At 45.7% G+C, this 21,394-nt stretch overlaps 1 protein-coding gene across 1 annotated transcript in view; it reads left to right on the forward strand.

Annotated features, from left to right (window-relative positions):
- The first annotated feature begins 2,348 nt into the window (after positions 1 to 2,348).
- ANAPC4 (anaphase promoting complex subunit 4) overlaps positions 2,349 to 21,394 on the forward strand; it is a 43,476-nt gene continuing 24,430 nt past the window's right edge. Inside the window, exons 1-10 of the mRNA XM_048509353.1 lie at positions 2,349 to 2,484; positions 4,706 to 4,831; positions 5,569 to 5,674; positions 10,402 to 10,534; positions 13,088 to 13,162; positions 14,160 to 14,186; positions 14,273 to 14,317; positions 16,697 to 16,781; positions 18,710 to 18,820; positions 20,093 to 20,176. Of these exons, the coding sequence (XP_048365310.1) occupies positions 2,455 to 2,484; positions 4,706 to 4,831; positions 5,569 to 5,674; positions 10,402 to 10,534; positions 13,088 to 13,162; positions 14,160 to 14,186; positions 14,273 to 14,317; positions 16,697 to 16,781; positions 18,710 to 18,820; positions 20,093 to 20,176 (822 nt within the window). The 5' untranslated portion in view covers positions 2,349 to 2,454. The remainder of the gene's footprint in view (positions 2,485 to 4,705; positions 4,832 to 5,568; positions 5,675 to 10,401; positions 10,535 to 13,087; positions 13,163 to 14,159; positions 14,187 to 14,272; positions 14,318 to 16,696; positions 16,782 to 18,709; positions 18,821 to 20,092; positions 20,177 to 21,394) is intronic.

A 21,394-nucleotide genomic window follows, 5' to 3' on the forward strand; every position in this document is an offset into this window, starting at 1 on the left:
TCTTAGGTTTAATGCTAATAATTGAGCCCAGCGGCCCAGGCCAGCCTAGATGTGTGTGTGTGGGGGGGGGGGGGGACTTGGTTTGCGCGTGCCCACAGAGAGGGCTCTGAGTGCCACCTCTGCCACCCGTGCCATAGGTTCGCCACCACTGCTCTATCCTGATCCTAATAGTAACCAAACTTTAGCATTCTGTAACAACTGGTGTTTTCAAGATGACTTGAATGGGAAACTCACACTGTTTGCATTACAAAGTGGCAGGCGCGAACAGCTTAGGGTAGAATAGAATGTACAAGGCTGGGATCTCAAAGTTGGTTTATTCCTCCGTTGTGAAAGAGATTTGGAGATTATGCCATTTTTAAACATTTCTCTGACAATACCTGGTGGAGTCATTGTAGATTGTTGCTGGAGGAGAAATATATCAAAGTCGTATTTATTTCGCAACTGCTGCTTTATCTTTCTGGCTGCTCACTTATCCTTGACAATGCTTCTGGCTCATCCTTTTGGAATTCTCCATTTAGTAACGGGGTGAGTTTTGCAGGCAAGTAACTTGTCCTAAACTATTAGCAAATCGCACAGGCGCGTGGAGGTGAAATAGAGGTATTTTCCTGCATCTGAAGAACCATAGCTCAGGTGGAGCAGACTGCAAGTCACATGAATGTTCTGCTTTGTGATGCTTTACTATGTGGTTTGGAAATCCTGTCTTTGCAAAAGGTTACATTTTTGCCCCCCCCCTCCCCCTCCCCCGTTTATACACACATAAGTGTTGTATACAAACTCCAGTTCAGTTAGAAGATACATGTATATTGAAGACAACTTAACTTGGTTTTTAAAGCCGCTAATGCCCTCTAGACCAGCATTTCTCAAACTGGGATCTGAGAACTACTGGGGGGCCATTAGGGTACTCTGGTAGCATCGTCCCCGGGGCAATTTTTGAGGAACGAGGGACTCTCCATCTCAGGCAATGAAGACAGAATCGTCTTTCTTCTCTTGTTCTTTTGTTTGACAGGTGGGTGCTCACAAGGCACCCAACAGCCACCTTCTGGATTATCTCAGAGTTCTCCATAGGAAACATGCTGATTGACCGTAGGTCAGCCCTGGAAATACTTATCGACTGAGTTATTCTGGGAATTCAGTTCCTGGGCTACCAGAATTGCCTGGTGTCTTCCCATCTTATTGGTTTTATAGGCTGGGAGGCACACTGCTTGGTATCCTTGGACAGTGAGAGGAAAAGGGGTCCAAGTTTCTTGGAACAGCAAGATATTAAAACCTTTAAGGAATAGTATGAAATCAGAAATCGTGTTGAGCTCAAGTTATTGAGTTTCCCAGAATTCTTAAACTGAGCTTTAACAAAAACCAAGAATCTGAGCGGGACAGATATTTAATCCATTGACCTTGTGACAAAATATCTCATATGGTCTTAAGAACATAAGAACAAGCCAGCTGGATCAGACCAGAGTCCATCTAGTCTAGCACTCTGCTACTCGCAGTGGCCCACCAGGTGCTTTTGGGAGCTCACGTGCAGGATGTGACAGCAAGGGCCTGCTGCTGCTCCTGCTCCTGAGCACCTGGTCTGCTAAGGCATTTGCAACCTCAGATCAAGGAGGATCAAGATTGGTAGCCATAGATCGACTTCTCCTCCATAAATCTGTCCAAGCCCTTTTTAAAGCTATCCAGGTGAGTGGCCATCACCACCTCCTGTGGCAGCATATTCCAGACACCCATCACAATCAAACACCAATCAATCTTAATGAATATTATGTAGATTGGGGTGGGGTGGGGATCTTGTTAGCAACCAAGGCAGCTGTGGAGAACTTCTGTCTTCCCCCATGAACTTGAGGCCAAATATCTTTATTCATCCCTCAAAAAAAAAAAAAACCCTTTAAAAAATCCAGCTTAATAAAGAGTTCGGCAGAAAACCTGTATCCTGTGTTTGTCAATGTTGGCAAGTCTTAACAAATATTATATAGATTGGGGGTGGGGAGGAGATCTTGTTAGCAGCTATGGAGAACTTCTGCCTGCTTCGTTGTGTGCGTTTAGCAGGCTAACATTTAAAAGCCAAAGAAAAAGGCGCCCGCCGTCTGGATTCACTGCAAGATGCAAACCAAAACGCCGTTCACTGCATTGCATTTGAATTGCATTTGCATTGAATTTGTAAAGGGAGGGGGGGGGGGAACCCAAAGGGGCCGCTCTGACGGAAACGCCGCAACCGGTGTCCACGTTTCCCGACCCGGCTGCCGTCCCTTGAGGAGCCCGACCTGCACCCGCGCCTCCTTTGCAAAAAAAAACCCCACGCGCCAAGGGGATGTCTGAGGTGCAGCGCGCATGCTCGCGGGCGCGCGGCCGTAACGTGGGAGCGCCGCCCCGGAGTCGCGTCACGCCTCTCCAGGGGAGGCCCCGACTGCCTTCCGGAAGCGGCGAGGAGCCACCGAGGGAGGCGGGCCGGGCTTTAGCTCCATGCCGGGCGGGAGGAAAGAGGCGCTGCAGGTAGGAGCCGGGAGACAGATCGGCTGAGCGGGAGTTCAGTGGAAGAGCCTGGGAGCAGCTGGGCCACCTGCGGCTCTCCAGATGTTCATGGACTACGAATCCCATCCGCCCCTGCCAGCAGTTGGCCATGCTGGCAGGGGCGGATGGGAATTGTAGTCCATGAACATCTGGAGAGCCGCAGGTGGCCGATCCCTTTGTGGAGTTGCTACTTCCATGGAGGGATTTCCTGGAGTTGCACCTGAGCTCCACACCGCAGATTTCCCTGGAGGATTTGGAGGGGGGCTTTAATAGCAATCGGACTTTTAATTGGCAATCGGACTTTTGGATGAACACACACACACACACACACACACACACACACACACACACACACACACACACACACACACACACACACACACACACACACACACACACACACGTTATTATTTAGTCATTGACATTGCATGGGCAGGTTAGCTTGCTCTCTTTGGATCTCAGCTGCTAAATAGGGTTAGCCATGGTTAACTTTGTACCACTCTGTCAAGGTATATCCGTCCGCCCAACGGCCCGCCCGCCCACTCTTTCCCATCATGGTCTCAGGGCAGGATACTTTAAAAACTCATACAACTACAGTAAAAATTAGTAAAACCCCATCAAAACCCCAAACTGTCTAAAATCTCATGCACCACCCACAAAAAAGGGAGGCATGTACAGACATCTCGGGGGGCCCTTCCCAGTGGGGGGAATCAGCTAAATGTCCAGGTGAAGAGGATGGTCTTTGCCAGGGGTCAAAACTCCCAAGGGGGAAGGTACCCGCTGAACTTCCAGAGGGAGGGCATTCCACAGTGTAGGGGCCACTATAGCGAAGGTCCCCTGGGTTGACATGTCCCCTCACCTCCAAAGGGGGCAGGGCAGCCAGGCGGGGCTCCCCCTCTGGTCTCCACACCCAGGCAGGAATATAGGTAGAGGCAGGCAATGGCAAACTACCTCTCTTGGTCTCTTGTCTTCAAAACCCTGCTGGGCTGCCATAAGTTGGCTGTTACTTGATGGCACTTCTCTCACATACACTTTGCACAGGGACGCAAAGTAGCTTGCCACATCATTCTGTCCTCAGTATTTCCCTCACAACAACCGTGTGATGTACACAAGGGTCCGACAGGCGCAAGGTCACCGAGTGAGCTTTCTGAGGCAGAGCAGGGATTCAAACTAGATTTGGGCGTCTTAGTGGATAGTTCCATGGGAATGTCAACTCAATGCATGGCAGCTGTGAAAAAGGCAAACTCTATGCTGGGGATCATTAGGAAAGGAATTGATAATAAAACTGCAAAGATTGTCATGCCCTTATATAAAGCCGTGGTGCGACCGCACTTGGAGTACTGTGTTCAGTTCTGGTCGCCACATCTCAAAAAGGATATTGAAGAGATAGAAAAAGTGCAGAGAAGGGCAACGGGGATGATTGAAGGATTGGAGCACCTTCCTTATGAGGAGAGGCTGCAGCGTTTGGGACTCTTTAGTTTGGAGAGGAGACGTCTGAGGGGGGATATGATTGAAGTCTGTAAAATTATGCATGGGGTAGAAAATGTTGACAGAGAGAAATTTTTCTCTCTTTCTCACAATACTAGAACCAGGGGGCATTCATTGAAAATGCTGGGGGGAAGAATTAGGACTAATAAAAGGAAACACTTCTTCACACAACGTGTGATTGGTGTTTGGAATATGCTGCCACAGGAGGTGGTGATGGCCACTAACCTGGATAGCTTTAAAGGGGGTTGGACAGATTTAAGGAGGAGAAGTCGATGATGATGGCCACTAACTTGGATAGCTTTAAAAAGGGCTTGGACAGATTTATGGAGGAGAAGTCGATTTATGGCTACCAATCTTGATCCTCCTTGATCTGAGATTGCAAATGCCTTAACAGACCAGGTGCTCAGGAGCAGCAGCAGCAGAAGGCCATTGCTTTCACAGTCTACATGTGAGCTCCCAAAGGCACCTGGTGGGCCACTGCGAGTAGCAGAGTATTGGACTAGATGGACTCTGGTCTGATCCAGCAGGCTAGTTCTTAAACCTGGTTCTGTCAGATCTTAGTCTGATTCTGTTACTAAAATGCCATGGTGGTGCTGCAGAGCTGGGGGCAGGACGGGATAAATACTAAGTTCAAAGAGCTGTGGAATACAGAAGACTGGTGGTTTGACAAACTCAGAAATTGACACGAGCTACATCTTTTTTCTGTTGGTTTCAGGGAGCCGCTGCTGCAGCCATGCCCGCTTTCCGGCAGGTCGGGGAGAAGCAGCTTCCCCAAGAAATCATTTTCATGGCCTGGTCTCCCAAGAGGGATCTCATCGCCCTTGCAAACCAAGTCGGAGAGGTAAGGAAGAAGAAGAGTTTGGATTTATACCCCACCTTTCTCTCCTGTAAGGAGACTCAAAGTGGCTTACAAGTTCCTTTCCCTTCCTCTCCCTACAACGGACACCTTGGCCCCTTCTGCACACGCAAAATAATGCATTTTCAAACCACTTTCACAACTGTTTGCAAGTGGATTTTGCTACTCCGCACAGCTTTAAAGAGCACTGAAAGCAGTTTTGAAAGTGCATTATTCTGAATGTGCGGAATGAGACCTTGTGAGGTAGGTGGGGCTGAGAGAGTTCTGAAAGAACTGTGACTAGCCCAAGATCACCCAGCAGGCATGTAGGAGAGCGGAAACACAACTCGTTCACCAGATACGCCTCTGCCACTCAGGTGGAGGAGTGGGGAATCAAACCTGGTCCTCCAGATTAGAATTTACCTGCTCTTAACCACTACACCATTCATGGGGCGCTCTGGATCACCGCAGCTCTGGCCTGCAGAGGTTCATTATCCATTATCCTTTTACAGCGCTTTCAGCCTTTCCTCAGGGAAGGCTCCAAAGTGAACGTTATTTACAATCACAATAAAACTGCCATCTTTGACAACTAGCAACGAATTTAGTCTGTTTTTTCAGGTGGCACCCTATATAACCCATTGCAACTCAACTCCAGCGGCGTACCTGTGCCACCTACTCCTCTGCTGTGCTCTTCTGCCCGTCTTTCTTGATTAAAATAAACCCTTTCCCCAACATCTTTGTAGGTTTTACTTCACCGACTGGCCAATTTTCAGCGAGTTTGGAGTTTGCCGCCGAGCGAAACAACAGGGAAAGAAGTGACAGCCCTTGCGTGGAGGCCGGATGGCAAAAGTAAGATATAATAATCTTTACGTTAAGATTTGGGACAGTAGATTAAGTAACGCTCCTAGAACATAAGAACATAAGAACAAGCCAGCTGGATCAGACCAAAGTCCATCTAGTCCAGCTCTCTGCTACTCGCAGTGGCCCACCAGGTGCCTTTGGGAGCTCACATGTAGGATGTGAACACAATGGCCTTCTGCGGCTGTTGCTCCCGATCACCTGGTCTGTTAAGGCATTTGCAATCTCAGATCAAAGAGGATCAAGATTGGTAGCCATAAATCGACTTCTCCTCCATAAATCTGTCCAAGCCTCTTTTAAAGCTATCCAGGTTAGTGGCCATCACCACCTCCTGTGGCAGCATATTCCAAACAATTCAATCACCCGTTAAGTGAAAGAAGTGTTTCCTTTTATTAGTCCCTAATTCTTCCCCAGCATTTTCAATGCAGATGCCCCTGGTTCTAGTATTGTGGAGAAGAGAGAAAAAATTTCTCTCTGTCAACATTTTTCTACCCCCATGCATGTGAATTTTGTAGACTTCAATCACTTATCCCTCAGTCCGCCTCCTCTCCAAACTAAGAGGAGTCCCAAACGCTGCAGCCTCTCCCTCATAGGGAAAGAGTGCTCCCAGTCCCCTCAATCATCCTTGTTGCCCTCTTTCTCTGCACTTTTTTCTATCTCCTCAATATCCTTTTTTGAGATCTGGCTGACCCAGAACTTGGACACCAAGTACTCCAAGTGCGGTCAGCACCACTGCTTTATATAAAGGGGCATGACAATCTTTGCAGTTTTATTATCAATTCCCTTTTCTAATGATCCCCAGCATAGAGTTTGCCTTTTTCACAGCTATAGCCATGCATTACGAGGTTGGCGATTCCCATGGAGACTATCCACTTCTAAGACAGCCTAAAATCCCGCTTTTCCTGGTCTGTGACTGATAGCACTGACCCCTGTAGCATGTATGTGAAGTTTTGGATTTTTGCCCCTATGTGCATCACTCTTTACATTTTGCTACATTGAACTGCATTTTGCCAATTTCTCTGGAGCCCACTCACCTAATTTATCCAAAGGTCCGGCTTTGGAGCTCTTAGCAATCCTTTGTGGTTCTCCTACAACCCTACATAATTTGTGGCTATCATCTACGCAAACTTGGCCACCACGCTACCCACCCCTACTTCCAGGTCATTTTACTTGAATGGGTTAAAGAGCACTGGCGGAGTCCCCAAAAGCGGATCCTTAGGACGGACACCCACTCCCTTACATCTCTCCACATTGTGAGAACTTCCCATTTACACTCCACTCTTTTTGTTTCCTGTTTTTCTCCAACCAGTTTTTAATCCATAGGAGGACTTCCCTCTTATTCCTTCACTGCTGAGAGTTTTTCCTCAGCACAGTCTCTGTGGTGAAGAGAACTTTGTCAAACTTAGCCTTTTGGAAATCCAAGTAGACAATGTCCCACCGGTTCACCTCCCCCCCTGTCCACATGCCTGTTTATACCCTCGAAAAGAACTCTCTAGTAAGCTTCTTAGTAAGAACCCAGGATTTGCCTCTGCAAAAGCCATGCTGACTCTTTCTCAAAGCTTGGAGGTCTTGCTTTTCTACATAAGTTTTATAATTTTATCTTTATTAATGATAGATTCTACCTAATTTACCAGGAACAGATGTCAAACTGACTGGCCTGTAACATTTCGGGTCCCCCCTAGATCCTTTCTTAAAGATTGGTGTGAGCATTGGCCATCTTCCAGTCTTCAGAGGGATGGAGCCTGATTTCTGAGGGATAAGTTGCATATTAAAAGGTGAGAAGATCCAGCAATTTCATGCTTGAGCTCTTTTACAAGAACTCTTGAATTGTGAATGCAATCTGGGCCAGGGGATTTGGTAACATTTGGAACGTTTATCAATATGGCTAAACCTTAAGAACTTTCTTCGCCTTGTCTATCACTATCTTCGCTTTAGTTCCTCGGATTAAACTCCTAAGAAGCTTCTGGTTCAGGTGCAGGAATGTTCCCTCCACCTCCTCTTGAAGTGAAGACAGATGCAAAAAAAGGAATTCATTCAGCTTCTCTGCAATCTCCCTGCCCATCTTTGTAGCACACCCTTTGTTCCTTTGTCATCACTAACTGGCCCTACCGCTTCCCTTGCTGGCTTCCCTGCTTTTGATGTACGCTCTGAAGAACTGTTTGTTGCTGGTCTTGATGTTTCCACAGCCATACGTTCCCTCCATAATCCTTTTTGCCTCCCTTTACAGCTAACTTGCTTCTCTTTTGCCACCATTTTGTGTTTCCCTCTCCATATTCTTCCTATCAGCCAAACTGGACTTCCATTTTTTCTAAAAGACATTTTCTTTTTTCTGATAATGTTTCCCTCAACCTCTCTTGTTAACCATGAGTGAAACTTTCTTTTGGACTGGGTGCTGCCTTTTTTTCTAACCTGTGGAGACACATTCCAGCTGAGCTTTTATTACTGTGTTTTTAAATAACCTCCAAGCATCCTGGACAGTTTTGACTTCTCTTGATTTTCACCCTTTTCCAGCTTCCTCGCGCACTATCCCCCCTCATCTTTGAGAAATTTCCCTTTCTGAAGGCCGGTAATGTAACTTTGCCCATTAGTAGTTGCCACTTATTCGCATGCTGAGGATACTGAATCTGACAGCATTGTGGTCGCTGATGCCTATCGGCTCAACAACACTGACTTCCTGCACTAGGTCCTGCAGGTCCCACATGAGAATTAGATCTAGGATCACCTCTCCCCTGGATTTGGTTCCACAACCATCTGCTCCTAAACCACAGTCATTTAGCATATCATCAGGAATGCTCTCTCCCTTACCTATGACCTGAACATGACATTTTTCCAGTTTATATTGGGGTAGTTAAAAGCACCCATTACCACTACATATTTTGTTTTTGTTGGCTCTCCTCTAATTTTCTTTTTTTCCATCTCAGAATCCTCTTGTGCACTTTTGGTCAGGGGGACGATAATATATTCCCTAATATTAAACTGTCCTTCACAATTCCTGGTATTGATATCCACAGCAATTGATTCTGTAGGGGAACCAACTCCCCACTTACCATTGTCTATTTTATGTGATACTATGCTCTCTTTGATGTAAAGGGCAACTCCACCCCCCAATGCTCGCCCTGTCCTATCCTTCCTATAGAGCCTGTGTAGCCTGGTACTAACAGCATCCCACTGGTTCTCCTCATTTCCACCATGTCTCTGTAATGCCCACTATATCAAAGTCCTCCTTCAAAACTCTGTACTCTAGCTCCCCCATTTTAGGTCGAATGCTTCTACTATTAGCATAGAGACACCTGTATACCCTGTCTCTGTCCTTAACCTGGGATTTATGTGCTTTACCCTCAAGTCTTTTGTAGACACTATCCCTTGTCACATGCACATTGCTATGTTCCTCTCTTGTATGTGGTTGATTTAGAAAAACCTTCCTCTCTGTCTGCATCCCCATAGATACTGTATTCCGAACCGAAGTCACCTCAGCTCCTGTCGGCTTTCCCCCAGGGATCAGTTTAAAAGCTGTTCTGCCACCTTTTTAATGTTGAGCGCCAGCAGCCTGGTTCCTCTTTGGTTAAGATGAAGCCCGTCCCGTTTGTACAGGCCTACCTTGTCCCAAAAGGTTCCCCAGTTCCTGGCAAATCTGAAACCCTCTGCCTTACACCACCTTCTCATCCACGCATTGAGACCCTGTATCTCCGCTTGCCTAGCTCGCCCTGCGCGTGGAACGGGTAGCATTTCTGAGAATGCCACCTTGGAGGTCCTGGACTTCAACCTGTTTCCTAGCAGCCTAAATTTAGCTTCCAGAACCTCCCGGCTACATTTCCCAATGTTGTTGGTGCCAATGTGGACCACAACTGCTGACTCCACCCCAGCACTGTCTAAAAGCCTATCTAGACGAAGCGTGACATCCGCAACCTTCGCACCAGGCAGGCAAGTCACCATGCGGTCATCACGCCTCTCACAAACCCTGTCTTTTTTTTAATCCTGTTTTTCCTCCGAGGAGTTTGAGTGAGATCCTATGGCAGTGATGGCGAACCTATGGCACAGGTGCCAGAGGTGGCACTCAGATCCCTCTCTGTGGGCATGCGCAAATAGAGATCATCATGTGTGTGTGGGGGGGGGAGGATCGCCTCTCCCCCCCACACATCTAGGCTGGCCTGGGCCGCTGGGCTCGATTATTAGAATTAAACTTAAGACATAGTTTTGGGGAAGCAGTGTAGGTAACCCTGTTAAGCGCTGTGTTAAACCCTACTGATTTTCATGTGAAGAACTAAAGTGCGATCCTTTACCTGGGAGTAAGCTCGGTTGCTGGCAATGGGGCTTACTTCTGAGTAAACCCTCGTGATTCACCCGTTGGAAGAGTTGCACAGTTGCTTCAAAGCAAAGCCACCGACTACCACCAAGCTTACTCCTGAGTAATGCACACATTGGAGTCAACCATTTTTTCTAAACTAAAACTTCAGTATTCAGGTTAAATTGGTGTGTTGGCACTTTGCGATACATAAGTGGGTTTTGGGTTGCAATTTGGGCACTCGGTCTCGAAAAGGTTTGCCATCACTACCCTATGGCCTCCTTTTGTATCCACACAATCCCTTTGGGTGGTGGGTTAAGCTGAGAGAGTAGCTGATCTAGAGACACACAGATCAGGGAACTTGGCAGCAGAACTGAACTCGGGGGAAACGCTTTGGTTTGCTGTGCACTCCAGTGGATTGCTGTTCTGTCTGCAGTTCTGGCTTTTGGACTCGCCGATATGAAGAGAGTTGTCCTGTGCGATGCAGAGAAGCCGGAGAGCCTTCACTCATTTTCCGTGGAGGCTCCGATCACGTACATGCACTGGATGGAAGTCACCGAAGAAAACAGGTGAGTGAGGGACCCTCTCCAGCAGGTTTCCATGTGGTTTCTCCTGTCGTTATCTGGGATAAGAATAACGTGCAGGTGATGATGCAGAAACAGCTCTTCTAAATCGAAATGCTGAAGCTTTGCGTACAGTTCCGGAAAGTGGGAAGTCTGCCTCTTGGCATTCTGATCTGGAGGAACCGGGTTTGATTCCCAGCTCTGCCGCTTGAGTTGTGGAGGCTTATCTGGGGAATTCAAATTAGCCTGGGCACTCCCACACACGCCAGCTGGGTGACCTTGGGCTAGTCACAGCTCTTCTGAGCTCTCTCAGCCCCACCCCCCCCACCTCACAGGGTGTTTGTTGTGAGGGGGGAAGGGCAAGGAGATTGTAAGCCCCTTTGAGTCGCCTACAGGAGAGAAAGGGGGGATATGAATCCAAACTCCTCTTCCTCCTCCTCCTCCTCCTCCTCTTCTTCTTCTTCTTCTCCTCCTCCTCCTCCTCCTCCTCCTCCTCCTCCTCCTCCTCCTCCTTCTCTTTCTGTCTGTGCCTTTCCAAAGTTCTCCATTGCTCTCCAGTTCTGAAAGAATGCCAGAGCTTAAGAACCCAGCCAAGGGACCATGGGGACCATTTTGTTTGTTTACTTTATTTCTACCTTGCCTTTCTCCCTCCACCCAAAGTGACTTATATTCCTCTCCTCCACATGAATCAGGTTGGGCTGAGAGTGTCTGATTGGCCCAAAGTCACCCAGGGGGCTTCCACAGCAAGAGCGGGAATTTCAGCCTGGCCCCTGAGCCTAGTCCGACATTCTCACTTGGGGGTGTTGAGCTGATTTGTTATGAGGGCCAGATATGATGTAAATGTGACTTGGTCAGTCGGGAGGGGTATGTGTGTTACAGCCACAATCAGCATGGGGAGGGGCATAATGGCACTGGGGAGGTGTTCAGCACTGTGGGGGGAGGGGCTGCCTTGACTGGCGAGCCCCCATTAGGCTTGATAGCCCAAGGGGTGGCTCGCCAGGCAAGATCAGGTTTGGAGGTGGGGCTCAGCAGGCTCACAGGCCTCATAAGCTCCCCCAGGCTGCATGTTTGACATCCCTGCTCTAACCACTGAACCACACTGAATTGTGTCGCCTCGGTCATAGGCATGCTAAGTCACAATGCTGGAAACGATACGTTGTTCACCATGCTGTGGTTTGCACTTAACGCTTGCATTTAATTTATCTAAATTATCTTCAAGAAGATAGTGATAATTCAAAGGAACTGTTTAAATATAGCTGTTTAAGAAGTAAACTTTTTTCAGAACGGAGAAGATGCTTCGGCTTTGAGTGGAGGTTTGTGTGAGAGCAGGCGCCATCCAATCACAGCTGATTTATAGCGATCCTGGAAGGTTTTCCAGGCAAAAGATGTTGGGAGGTGGTTTGTCCTCTGTGGGGGCTAAGAGAGTTCTGAGAGAACTATGACCAGCCCAAGATCACCCAGCAGGCTTTCTTTGGGGGGGTGGGGATTTGAACCGTGTTCTCCAGATGGCAGTTCTCCAGAACACCACGCCGGCTCCTGAATAATGTTACAGCCCGATCCAAATGGTGATGTAAACTTGAACCCCCCCTGGCTAGAAACGAATGTTGTTGGCTGCACCCCCGGAATGCCCCCAGCTATATCAGCACACCTTTTTGTACCAGTGGGTCTAGCCCAGGGGTCTGCACCTGCGGCTCTCCAGATGTTCATGGACTACAAATCCAATTGGCCATGCTGGCAGGGGCTGATGGGAATTGTAGTCCATGAACATCTGGAGAGCCGCAGGTTGCAGAGCCCTGGGCTAGGGACAAGTGGTGACTTCCCGGTCAGGCACCTTAGAGGTGCGCACGGAAACTGGATGAGCTACCTCCAGAAAAACCCTCGCCCAAAACAGGGAAGTACAACAAACTGATTTATAGCATGAATGACAAGTCCAAACGCATTAATAATATTATAAATACATTCTTATACATGAATAGAATAGCACTGGAATCAAGTTCATTCCTAAATCCCACAGATAGGAGACCATTCATGAGTAGAGGCAATGTTTCAAAAGTCAGTTTGTGATGGTGTAGGTAAATCACGTAGGCATGTGGGAGCCGGTCGCTTACCAACTGCCAGAAGAAGATCGTAAATTAGACGTGTTGGAGAAGACAAGCCCTTTCCAAAACGCTGGAAGAATGTTGGGTTCAATAGCTAAGAATGCTGAATAAACGTTGCAATCACTTTTGCATTGCCTTTGCAGAAAGCAGGTGCGCTGTAGAGCGTTTTCAAAAGAATAATCTTCCTCTGTGTCCTTTTCTCCCCCTCGCCTTTCGTTTTCCTCCACCTTAAAGGTGCGTGCATGTGGCCAGTCACCCTGGTAGGTTATCCCTCTGCCAGCGCATTTACCCCTTGTATCGATGGGGTGGGTATCTATGCCAGCATGGACCTATGCCAGCTTCAGAAAGAGGTTCACTCCGCTCCAGCCCCTCGAATTGGGCTGCCCATCTGTTCAAGTGTGTACTTGTTTTCTGAGGGAACAAAGCCAAAACCTCAGTGATTCTCTGTTTTTAATTTCAGTGTTCTCACTTCATTCTTTCACGCTGAGGATGAATCCAACCTTCTCCTTCCAAAACTGCCTGCTCTACCCAAGAAGTGAGTGTTAAGATTCCTAATGTTATAAGCTGGGTCATGGCAAGGCCTTCTTTGTGGAGGCCTCGACCTACTAGAACAATCACAAGAAGGGAAAACTATATTGTCGAAGGTTTTCACGGCCGGAATCACTGGGGTGCTGTGTGGTTTCCGGGCTGTATGGCCGTGTTCCCGCAGCATTCTCTCCTGACGTTTCGCCTGCATCTGTGGCTGGCATCTTCAGAGGATCTGATGGTAGGAATGGAAAGCAAGTGGAGTATATATACTGTGAGGTCAAAAGGTGAGGCCATCTGAATAGAGTAGCTTGGCATGTGAGTCACAGAGAAGTCTATAGCATGGGAGTAACAATGAAGATAGCAAGGTCAATAGGCGAATGGATCTGAATAGAAGTATCCTGGTCTTTGTTCCCTTTGATTGCTATCGTCTATAGTTGTCCTGTGTTTGTGTGGAGCTGATCAGTCACTGTCTTGATTCTAGAGTTTTTCAACACTGGCAGCCAAATTCTGTTCATTTTCATGGTTTCTTCCTTCCTGTTGAAATTGTCCATGTGCTTGTGAATTTCAAAATCAAGACAGACATCACAGTATATATACTCCACTTGCATTCCATTCCTACCATCAGATCCTCTGAAGATGCCAGCCACAGATGCAGGCGAAACGTCAGGAGAGAATGCTGCTAGAACACGGCCATATAGCCCGGAAACCACACAGCACCCCAGGGAAAACTATAGTTTTGATAGATTTTGGGAAGTTATATTGTTGGGTGGGATTCTGATTAAGCATATAGTTTTATTGTTTGTTGATTTTTGTTTGTTGATCTATTGTTTGTTGATTTAAAAATGAGTTTTCTGTTGCATTGTGGGAATGCTTTTGTGCAGTGAGCCCTGTGTCTTTGAATGCTCTCTGGTCTCTTTTACATTAATTGCTATTGTACAATTCTTGGATGTACAGTTCATTTTTAGGTAATATCATTGAATGTTCTTTTTTCCCCTAAAATATAGCTTCAGTACCACCGCAAAAATTTTCAGGTAATGCCTTTTCTGTTCTCATCTTGTGCGTGTTTTGAAAGCAACCAAAATTCTTGCTGTTGATTTTAAAAAATGTTTTTTTTCAGTGAAGAAAAATCAGATGAAATTATGAAACTCATGGGTGATGTCAGGTACGTAGCTTGTTTAAGGAAATACTTCATTTATTTAAAAATGAACTTGAGAAAATAAAAGCAAAGAAAGAAGTCCAGAGTACCTGAAATATATGAGTACTGTGAGTTTTGGTAGATCAGTGAATCGTTTCTGTAAGGGAGGTTGCAACTTACGAGGAGCATTTTTCCAGCTTTTTCTGTACTGCTGCAATAGCCAATTGGAGGAGAAAATTAGTTCTCTTTCCTTCTAAACATGGCTGTAAGCTGCCTTATGCTTCATTCAGTATTTAGAAAATGCATTGTATGTACACATAGAGAGAAAGATGATAAAACTCCTCCAACACCACCTTTCTTTACTTTCTTCCTGTGAGCTTTTTCATTGTTCCAACTTCCACACTTATACACAATAATCAGGAACACAATGGCCTGAATTAACTTGATTTTGGTCGCCACGGATGTATCTTGACATTTAAAAATATTTTCTAAGTCCTTCATGGCTGTTGTTCCCAGTCTCAGTATCCCACTTAACGTTTTCTTAATATACTTGATCGGTTGACTTTCACTCCTACAGGGACAATTAAAGTGCTACATTTGGGCACTCGGGTGTACCCTTGACAATAGGTGCCCATCCCTTATTGTTGGGCCTTTCAAAACTGAGTACAAAAGGGGAAAAGGAGTGTGAGCTCCTCACACCGGTGAGGAAAGGATGTCAGCCTCGAGATAGGTCCTGAGGATCCCCTGGAATAACTACAGAGCTCTGTTCCTGTGGAGAAAAGGGACGCCTTGAAGGGTGAACTCTATGGTATTGTACCCCATTGAAGTTCTTGTCCTCCCAAGGCATAATCCCATGTGTCTAGGACCGTGGTGGCGAACCTTTGGCACTCCAGATGTTGTGGACTACAATTCCCATCAGCCCCTGCCATTGGCCATGCTGGCAGGGGCTGATGGGAATTGTAGTCCATAACATCTGGAGTGCCAAAGGTTCGCCACCACTGGTCTAGGAGTTTCGCAACCTGGATCTGACAGTCCTACACTCCCTCCCCAATGCCATTATCAAGGAACTGGCAACCCTACGCTGAGGGGTTCTTGGATTATGGAAGTCCTTTTGCCTTATTGAGCTACTTTAAAAAAAAGGATAGGAATATGTTTTCAAAATATTTCTGACGGTGTCTGAGATAGATGTGGGGGTTTCTTGGTGAAGAAGGACAGACATGCACAGGGAGAAGTTTCAGGCATTGCAGATAAACTTTGTTCAGATGGCTACATTCTTTCTCTACAGCAGTGATGGCGAACCTTTCCGAGACCGAGGGCCCAAATTGCAACCCAAAACCCGCTTAATTATCGCAAAGTGCCAACATGGCAATTTAACCTGAATACTAGGGTTTTAGTTTGGAAAAAACGGTTGGTTCCAAGGCGCGCATTACTCGTGAGTAAGCTTGGTGGTAGTCGGTGGCTTTGCTTTGAAGCAACCGTGCAACTCTTTGAACGGGTGAATCATGACCCTAGGAGGGTTTACTCAGAAGCAAGAAGAAGAAGAGTTTGGATTTATATCCCCCCTTTCTCTCCTGCAGGAGACTCAAAGGGGCTTACAATCTCCTTGCCCTTCCCCCCTCACAACAAACACCCTGTGAGGTAGGTGGGGCTGAGAGAGCTCTAAGAAGCTGTGACTAGCCCAAGGTCACCCAGCTGACATGTGTGGGAGTGTACAGGCTAATCTGAATTCCCCAGATAAGCCTCCACAGCTCAGGCGGCAGAGTGGGGAATCAAACCCGGTTCCTCCAGATTAGATACACGAGCTCTTAACCTCCTATGCCACTGCTGCTCCATTGCCAGCAACTGAGCTTACACTCAGGTAAAGGAGCACACTTTAGTTCTTCCCATGAAAATCAGTGGGGTTTAACAGTGCTTCCCCCCCCCCCCCACGACGCACTCTGCGCACACGTGCCCACAGAGAGGGCTCTGAGTGCCACCTCTGGCACCCGTGCCATAGGTTCACCATCACTGCTCTACAGTGTACCCATTTCTGTGATGACTTTCACACGGGATAGCCTTGTACGATTTCCATGTTGCTACTGCAGATATAGCATAGCAGCCACTGGGTTTCCACATAACAGGAGTTCACAAATTCCCCCTGCTACAATTCCTCATCAGCTGCCACCATTACCACACACCGCTGCATTTTCAGGTTTTAAAGAAATTTGATAATTGAATGTCATTATAATAATGAGGCTATCGGATTCCCTGTATTCCCAACTTTCACGTGTTTAAAAATGTGTCTAACCCCTTTCATTGCAAAGAAAAATGCTAGACAGTCTAAAAAGTAGTATGAAAAATATGCTCGTATAATATCTGTGTCATAGGTAAACACACTGATCACTTTCTTCTGTGGTTTTTGTTTAGACTGAACGCTCTGGTTCTTGGGAGCCACTCTGGCTTTATTGAGATTTATGCTTATGGGATGTATAAGATTGCAACAGTAACCGGGGTATGTTAGTCTTTCATTACCACGTTTCACTACCAGCTCCTCCTGGTATTAAGAATTAAGAAATTAAGAAATTTTCAGTTCATCCTTTTTTAATTTAACTTCGCACTTAATTTTTGATTAATGGGAACACTGAGATTTTGAAGGGAATTATGCAGTCTTGCAGATGCAAAACACAGAGAACACTTTGGGTGTCAGAAGTTTCATAGCGACGTGTCAAAAATATCTACGGTAGCAAAGGCTGAAATTGACCCCTTTTCCCCAGCAAGGGCTTCTGTTCCTTAAAAGTCACATATAACAGTTTTTCCAATTGCTGGCTCATTTTGCAAGAGGAAGTTGTTGTAATTTTCCCTATCATGCTGTTTCTAAAGGCACAGAAGCCCTGATGAAATGGAAAGCTGGCATCTCTTTTTGACACAGATTTTTCTGTTTCCCAAAGAGCTTTATTTAAATCTTATTTGTTTGCTCTTTGTGAGGTAAAGCTTACTGTTTTAAACACACTTTAGCATACACAATATAGACTCCTTGCTGAAATCTGCAAGTGAACGCAAGAGGAACTCTTTGCCATTTTTTTTAACAATCGGTATAAAATACTTAGGCGGATTCCGCATGGACCAAAAACAGCGGTATGAAAATGGTGTAAACCCTTTTACACTGTTTTCCCACTGCTGTTTTTGGCCCATGCGGAATCCGCCTTACTTTCCCTTACTTACTCATCACTGCTGTACTAATAATACATTAACTACAACCACAATGCATATTCACATAGGGAAAACGTCTAGCCATTAATTTTCTAATCTACAAGGTGTGCAAAAAGTATCAAAATAAAACATAGTTTTTTAACCACTTTGGCAAACACATAAAAGATGGTTTCCATTCCTCATCAAACTCTTGTTTCAGCCCTCTGTTTGCAAGATTAGTTAACTTGGCCGTTGTAGCATATTCTCTCATTTTTACTTGCCAGTTTTCTCATTCAAGGCAGCTCTTCTTTCCATTTATTATTATTATTATTATTATTATTATTATTATTATTATTATTATTATTATTATTATTATTATTATTATTATTATTATTAATATTAATATTAATATTAATATTAATATTAATATTAATATTAATATTAATATTAATATTAATATTAATATTAATATTAATATTAATATTAATATTAATATTAATATTAATATTAATATTAATATTAATATTAATATTATTATAATAAGGGGTTACTAATTGGGTCTGCTTTTCCGTTAGAAATTCCATTTGGTCCAAAAATCATAAAGTCCTGTTGTTTCCTATGTGGCTGGTTAGCGAAGGGAGAAAACGGGATAATTCTCCCTGTTGGGCTGTTTTAAAAACATGTTTTAGAAATATGGTAAAGTTCCTTGTTTAAGGAAAGTATCCTTCTTTTGATTTCTAGAAACAAAATTAAGTATTTGAAAGTATTAAGTATTTGACAGGCAGTCAATTAGAGGAGAAGTAGTTGTTTCTGTTGGCAGTAGACGATAGGACTTGCTATAATGAGTTTAAATTATGGACAGAAAGATACCAGCTGGAAATTAGGAACTTTTTTTTACAGTAAGAGTTTTTTACAGTAACAGAGAAATTATTAATGCCCGGCCACGCCCCCGTCGTGCCCCGCCCAGCCCCATTGGCGCTACGCCACTGTTTGAATCCCACCACCATGGGAACCTGTTACGAAAATTTTTGGATCCCACCACTGCTCGGTTTTAATTGCCTTCGGTTTTCATCAGTTTCGGTTTTTATTGATTCTTTTTGGACGGATTACCAACAAAAACCGAGGTTCCACTGCATTACTCTGGCTGCAGTTGACAGATACAAAAAAGGGGATCTCTTTGCGATCAGTATGGGGGTGGGGGGAATGAAGAGTTTTTGTTGTTTTTAAAACTTTTGCCTTGGGCTGTTGCAGGTGGCTGGTTCTTGTCTTGGCCTATGCCTCTCCAGCGACTTGAAATCATTATCCGTTGTTACAAAAGTGGAAATTTCTCCAGAGAGTGAGCCAGAAATAACATATTTCCAGGTGGGTACGCAGTGATGGTTTTTGGAAGCCCGTGTAATCGTTTCAGCCCTTGCAGTGTGGGCAGGGGCAGCAATTTTGATTTATTTACGCCTTTTTTATATCCTGCCTTTCTCCCCAGTTGGGATCCAGAGTGGCATGCATCATTTCTCTCTCCTTTGTGTTACTCTCCCAACAACCCTGTAAGGTTGGTGAGGCTGCATGTGTGTGACTGACCCAAGATTGCCCAGCCATGGCAAAGTGGATATTCAAACCTGGGTTTCTCAGATCATGAGAACACAAGAAAAGACGTGCTGGATCAGACCAAGGTCCATCTAGTCCAGTGCTCTGTTCAACCAGGTGTCTTTAGGAAGCTCACAAACAAGACGACCGCAGCAGCGTTATTCCACATCACCTAATGTAGCAGGCACATTGCTCAAATACAAGGGAGAATAGTCCAGCACTTTAACCACCATGTATTGTAAGTCATTCCTTGTGGAGGCATATGGTTACCTTCTGTCTCCATGAGAGCGGATAATGGCTAAGGGACTGAGTGACAGATGAGTGCCGAGTTCAGATTTCATCTCTCCTGTGAACTCACTAGGGGGCCTTTGCCAAACCCGCTTGAAACATGAGTGAAATCCTTCTAAGGAGGAAAGAAGAAGAAGAAGAAGAAGAAGAAGAGTTTGGATTTATATCCCCCCTTTCTCTCCTGCAGGAGACTCAAAGGGGCTTACAATCTCCTTGCCCTTCCCCCCTCACAACAAACACCCTGTGAGGTAGGTGGGGCTGAGAGAGCTCCGAGAAGCTGTGACTAGCCCAAGGTCACCCAGCTGGCGTGTGTGGGAGTGTACAGGCTAATCTGAATTCCCCAGATCAGCCTCCACAGGTGGCAGAGCTGGGAATCAAACCCGGTTCCTCCAGATTAGATACACGAGCTCTTAACCTCCTACGCCACTGCAGCAGCGTTATTCCACATCACCTAATGTAGCAGGTACATTGCTCAAATACTAGGGAGAATAGTCCAGCACTTTAACCACCATGCTGGCTGTGTTGTAAGTCATTCCTTGTGGAGGCATATGGTTACCTTCTGCCTCTCCTTCCATGAGAGCGGATAATGGCTAGGGGACTGAGTGACAGATGAGTGCCGAGTTCAGATTTCATCTCTCCTGTGAACTCACTAGGGGGCCTTTGCCAAACCCGCTTGAAACATGAGTGAAATCCTTCTGAGGAGGAAAGAAGGCATCCAAGTATCTGTTTCCTTTCTGATGTTTGTGCTTTTGTTTTTTGTTACAGTTCGACACCAGTCTGCTCTCGACGTATTTGCCCGAAGTGACTCGAATGGCTCGAAAATTTACGCACATTTCGACTCTTCTGCAGGTACAGTCTTGACAGATTTTCTTCGAGGTGTTGCATTCCTGAGTGGATTTTCACACTCTGTGCCACAAATTGTTCCTTTCCGCCTTTAATGTGTACATGTCATTCAATGTACTCTTGTGCAAACTAAAATCACTGCAGACCCGAATTTTCCACATAACCCAGGTTTGAAGCTTTGCCATTCTTGTTGAAAAGGAATCCTGGTTTGTACTAGTGTCCGTGAAATGATAAAACATCGCAAGCACTAGCAATGCAATCCATTTTTTAAAATAATTTTTTTATTGTATCATTTGAATTTTACAGTTTATAGTAATTTTCTTCTTCATACATTTTCAAACAATACTTCCCCCCCTTTTCTCCCTCCCCCATTGCTTCTTCTTCATAGTTTTGTCACACAAACAGCAGTAAGTTCATTCTCTGTAGCCTCTTCTCCCATATTTCTCCGTTGACTCGAGCTTCTTTCATCCAGTCCACGTATATTATCCATATCTTCAAAATTTCATTCTGTTTATCTTGCCACGTCTTATTTTTGGTTAGTATATCGAAAATATCAAGTGTCGCTTGTTCCCAGATATATTCTAACCATCTCTGAACCATTTTTTCTTTTCTTTCCAGCCCAAGGCTATTGTTGCATGGGCTGCTTTGATCGTTATTTTATACGTATAACTATATTGTTTGTCCACCCTTCTGTCTTCCATTACACCCATGAACATTAAGTCATTATTTAAACTAGCAATGCAATCCAGATCCTTGGTTTGCACTACGGCTGCTGGCAGCCGCACGGTAAAAGCAGCGCCACACCAAAGGACTTTCTGGCGGCCCAGGGAGGGAGAACAACGAATCCTTACCACTGGAGAGCTCTCTGTAGGGCCTAATAGACAGGCCCGGGCTGCAATTCAACTGCCACAAAACCAGGTGGAAGCCAACTGACATCAGTTCTACCCTGGGAATGCCCTGGCCTGCACCCCCCTCAACGCCGGTGTCCAATACGTGCACCTCCATGGTGGTCCAAACTTCCAGGTTCACCTCCCACGGAGCTGAGGGGTGGCGGGCTGCCAGCATGTTTGTTCCCCGCACTGGTGAGACTGCTCCTTACTCAGTGGAGGAGGAGAAATGTGTTGGCATGGCCCTCCACCGCTCCCTGAGTGTTCGTCCCACCCCCACCCCCTCAAGCAATCTGGATGCGTTGTAAAAAAGGAGGGATCCTAATGGGCCATCAGA

Source organism: Sphaerodactylus townsendi, linkage group LG10, assembly GCF_021028975.2.
Source record: "Sphaerodactylus townsendi isolate TG3544 linkage group LG10, MPM_Stown_v2.3, whole genome shotgun sequence".
NCBI classification, from domain to species: domain Eukaryota; kingdom Metazoa; phylum Chordata; class Lepidosauria; order Squamata; family Sphaerodactylidae; genus Sphaerodactylus; species Sphaerodactylus townsendi.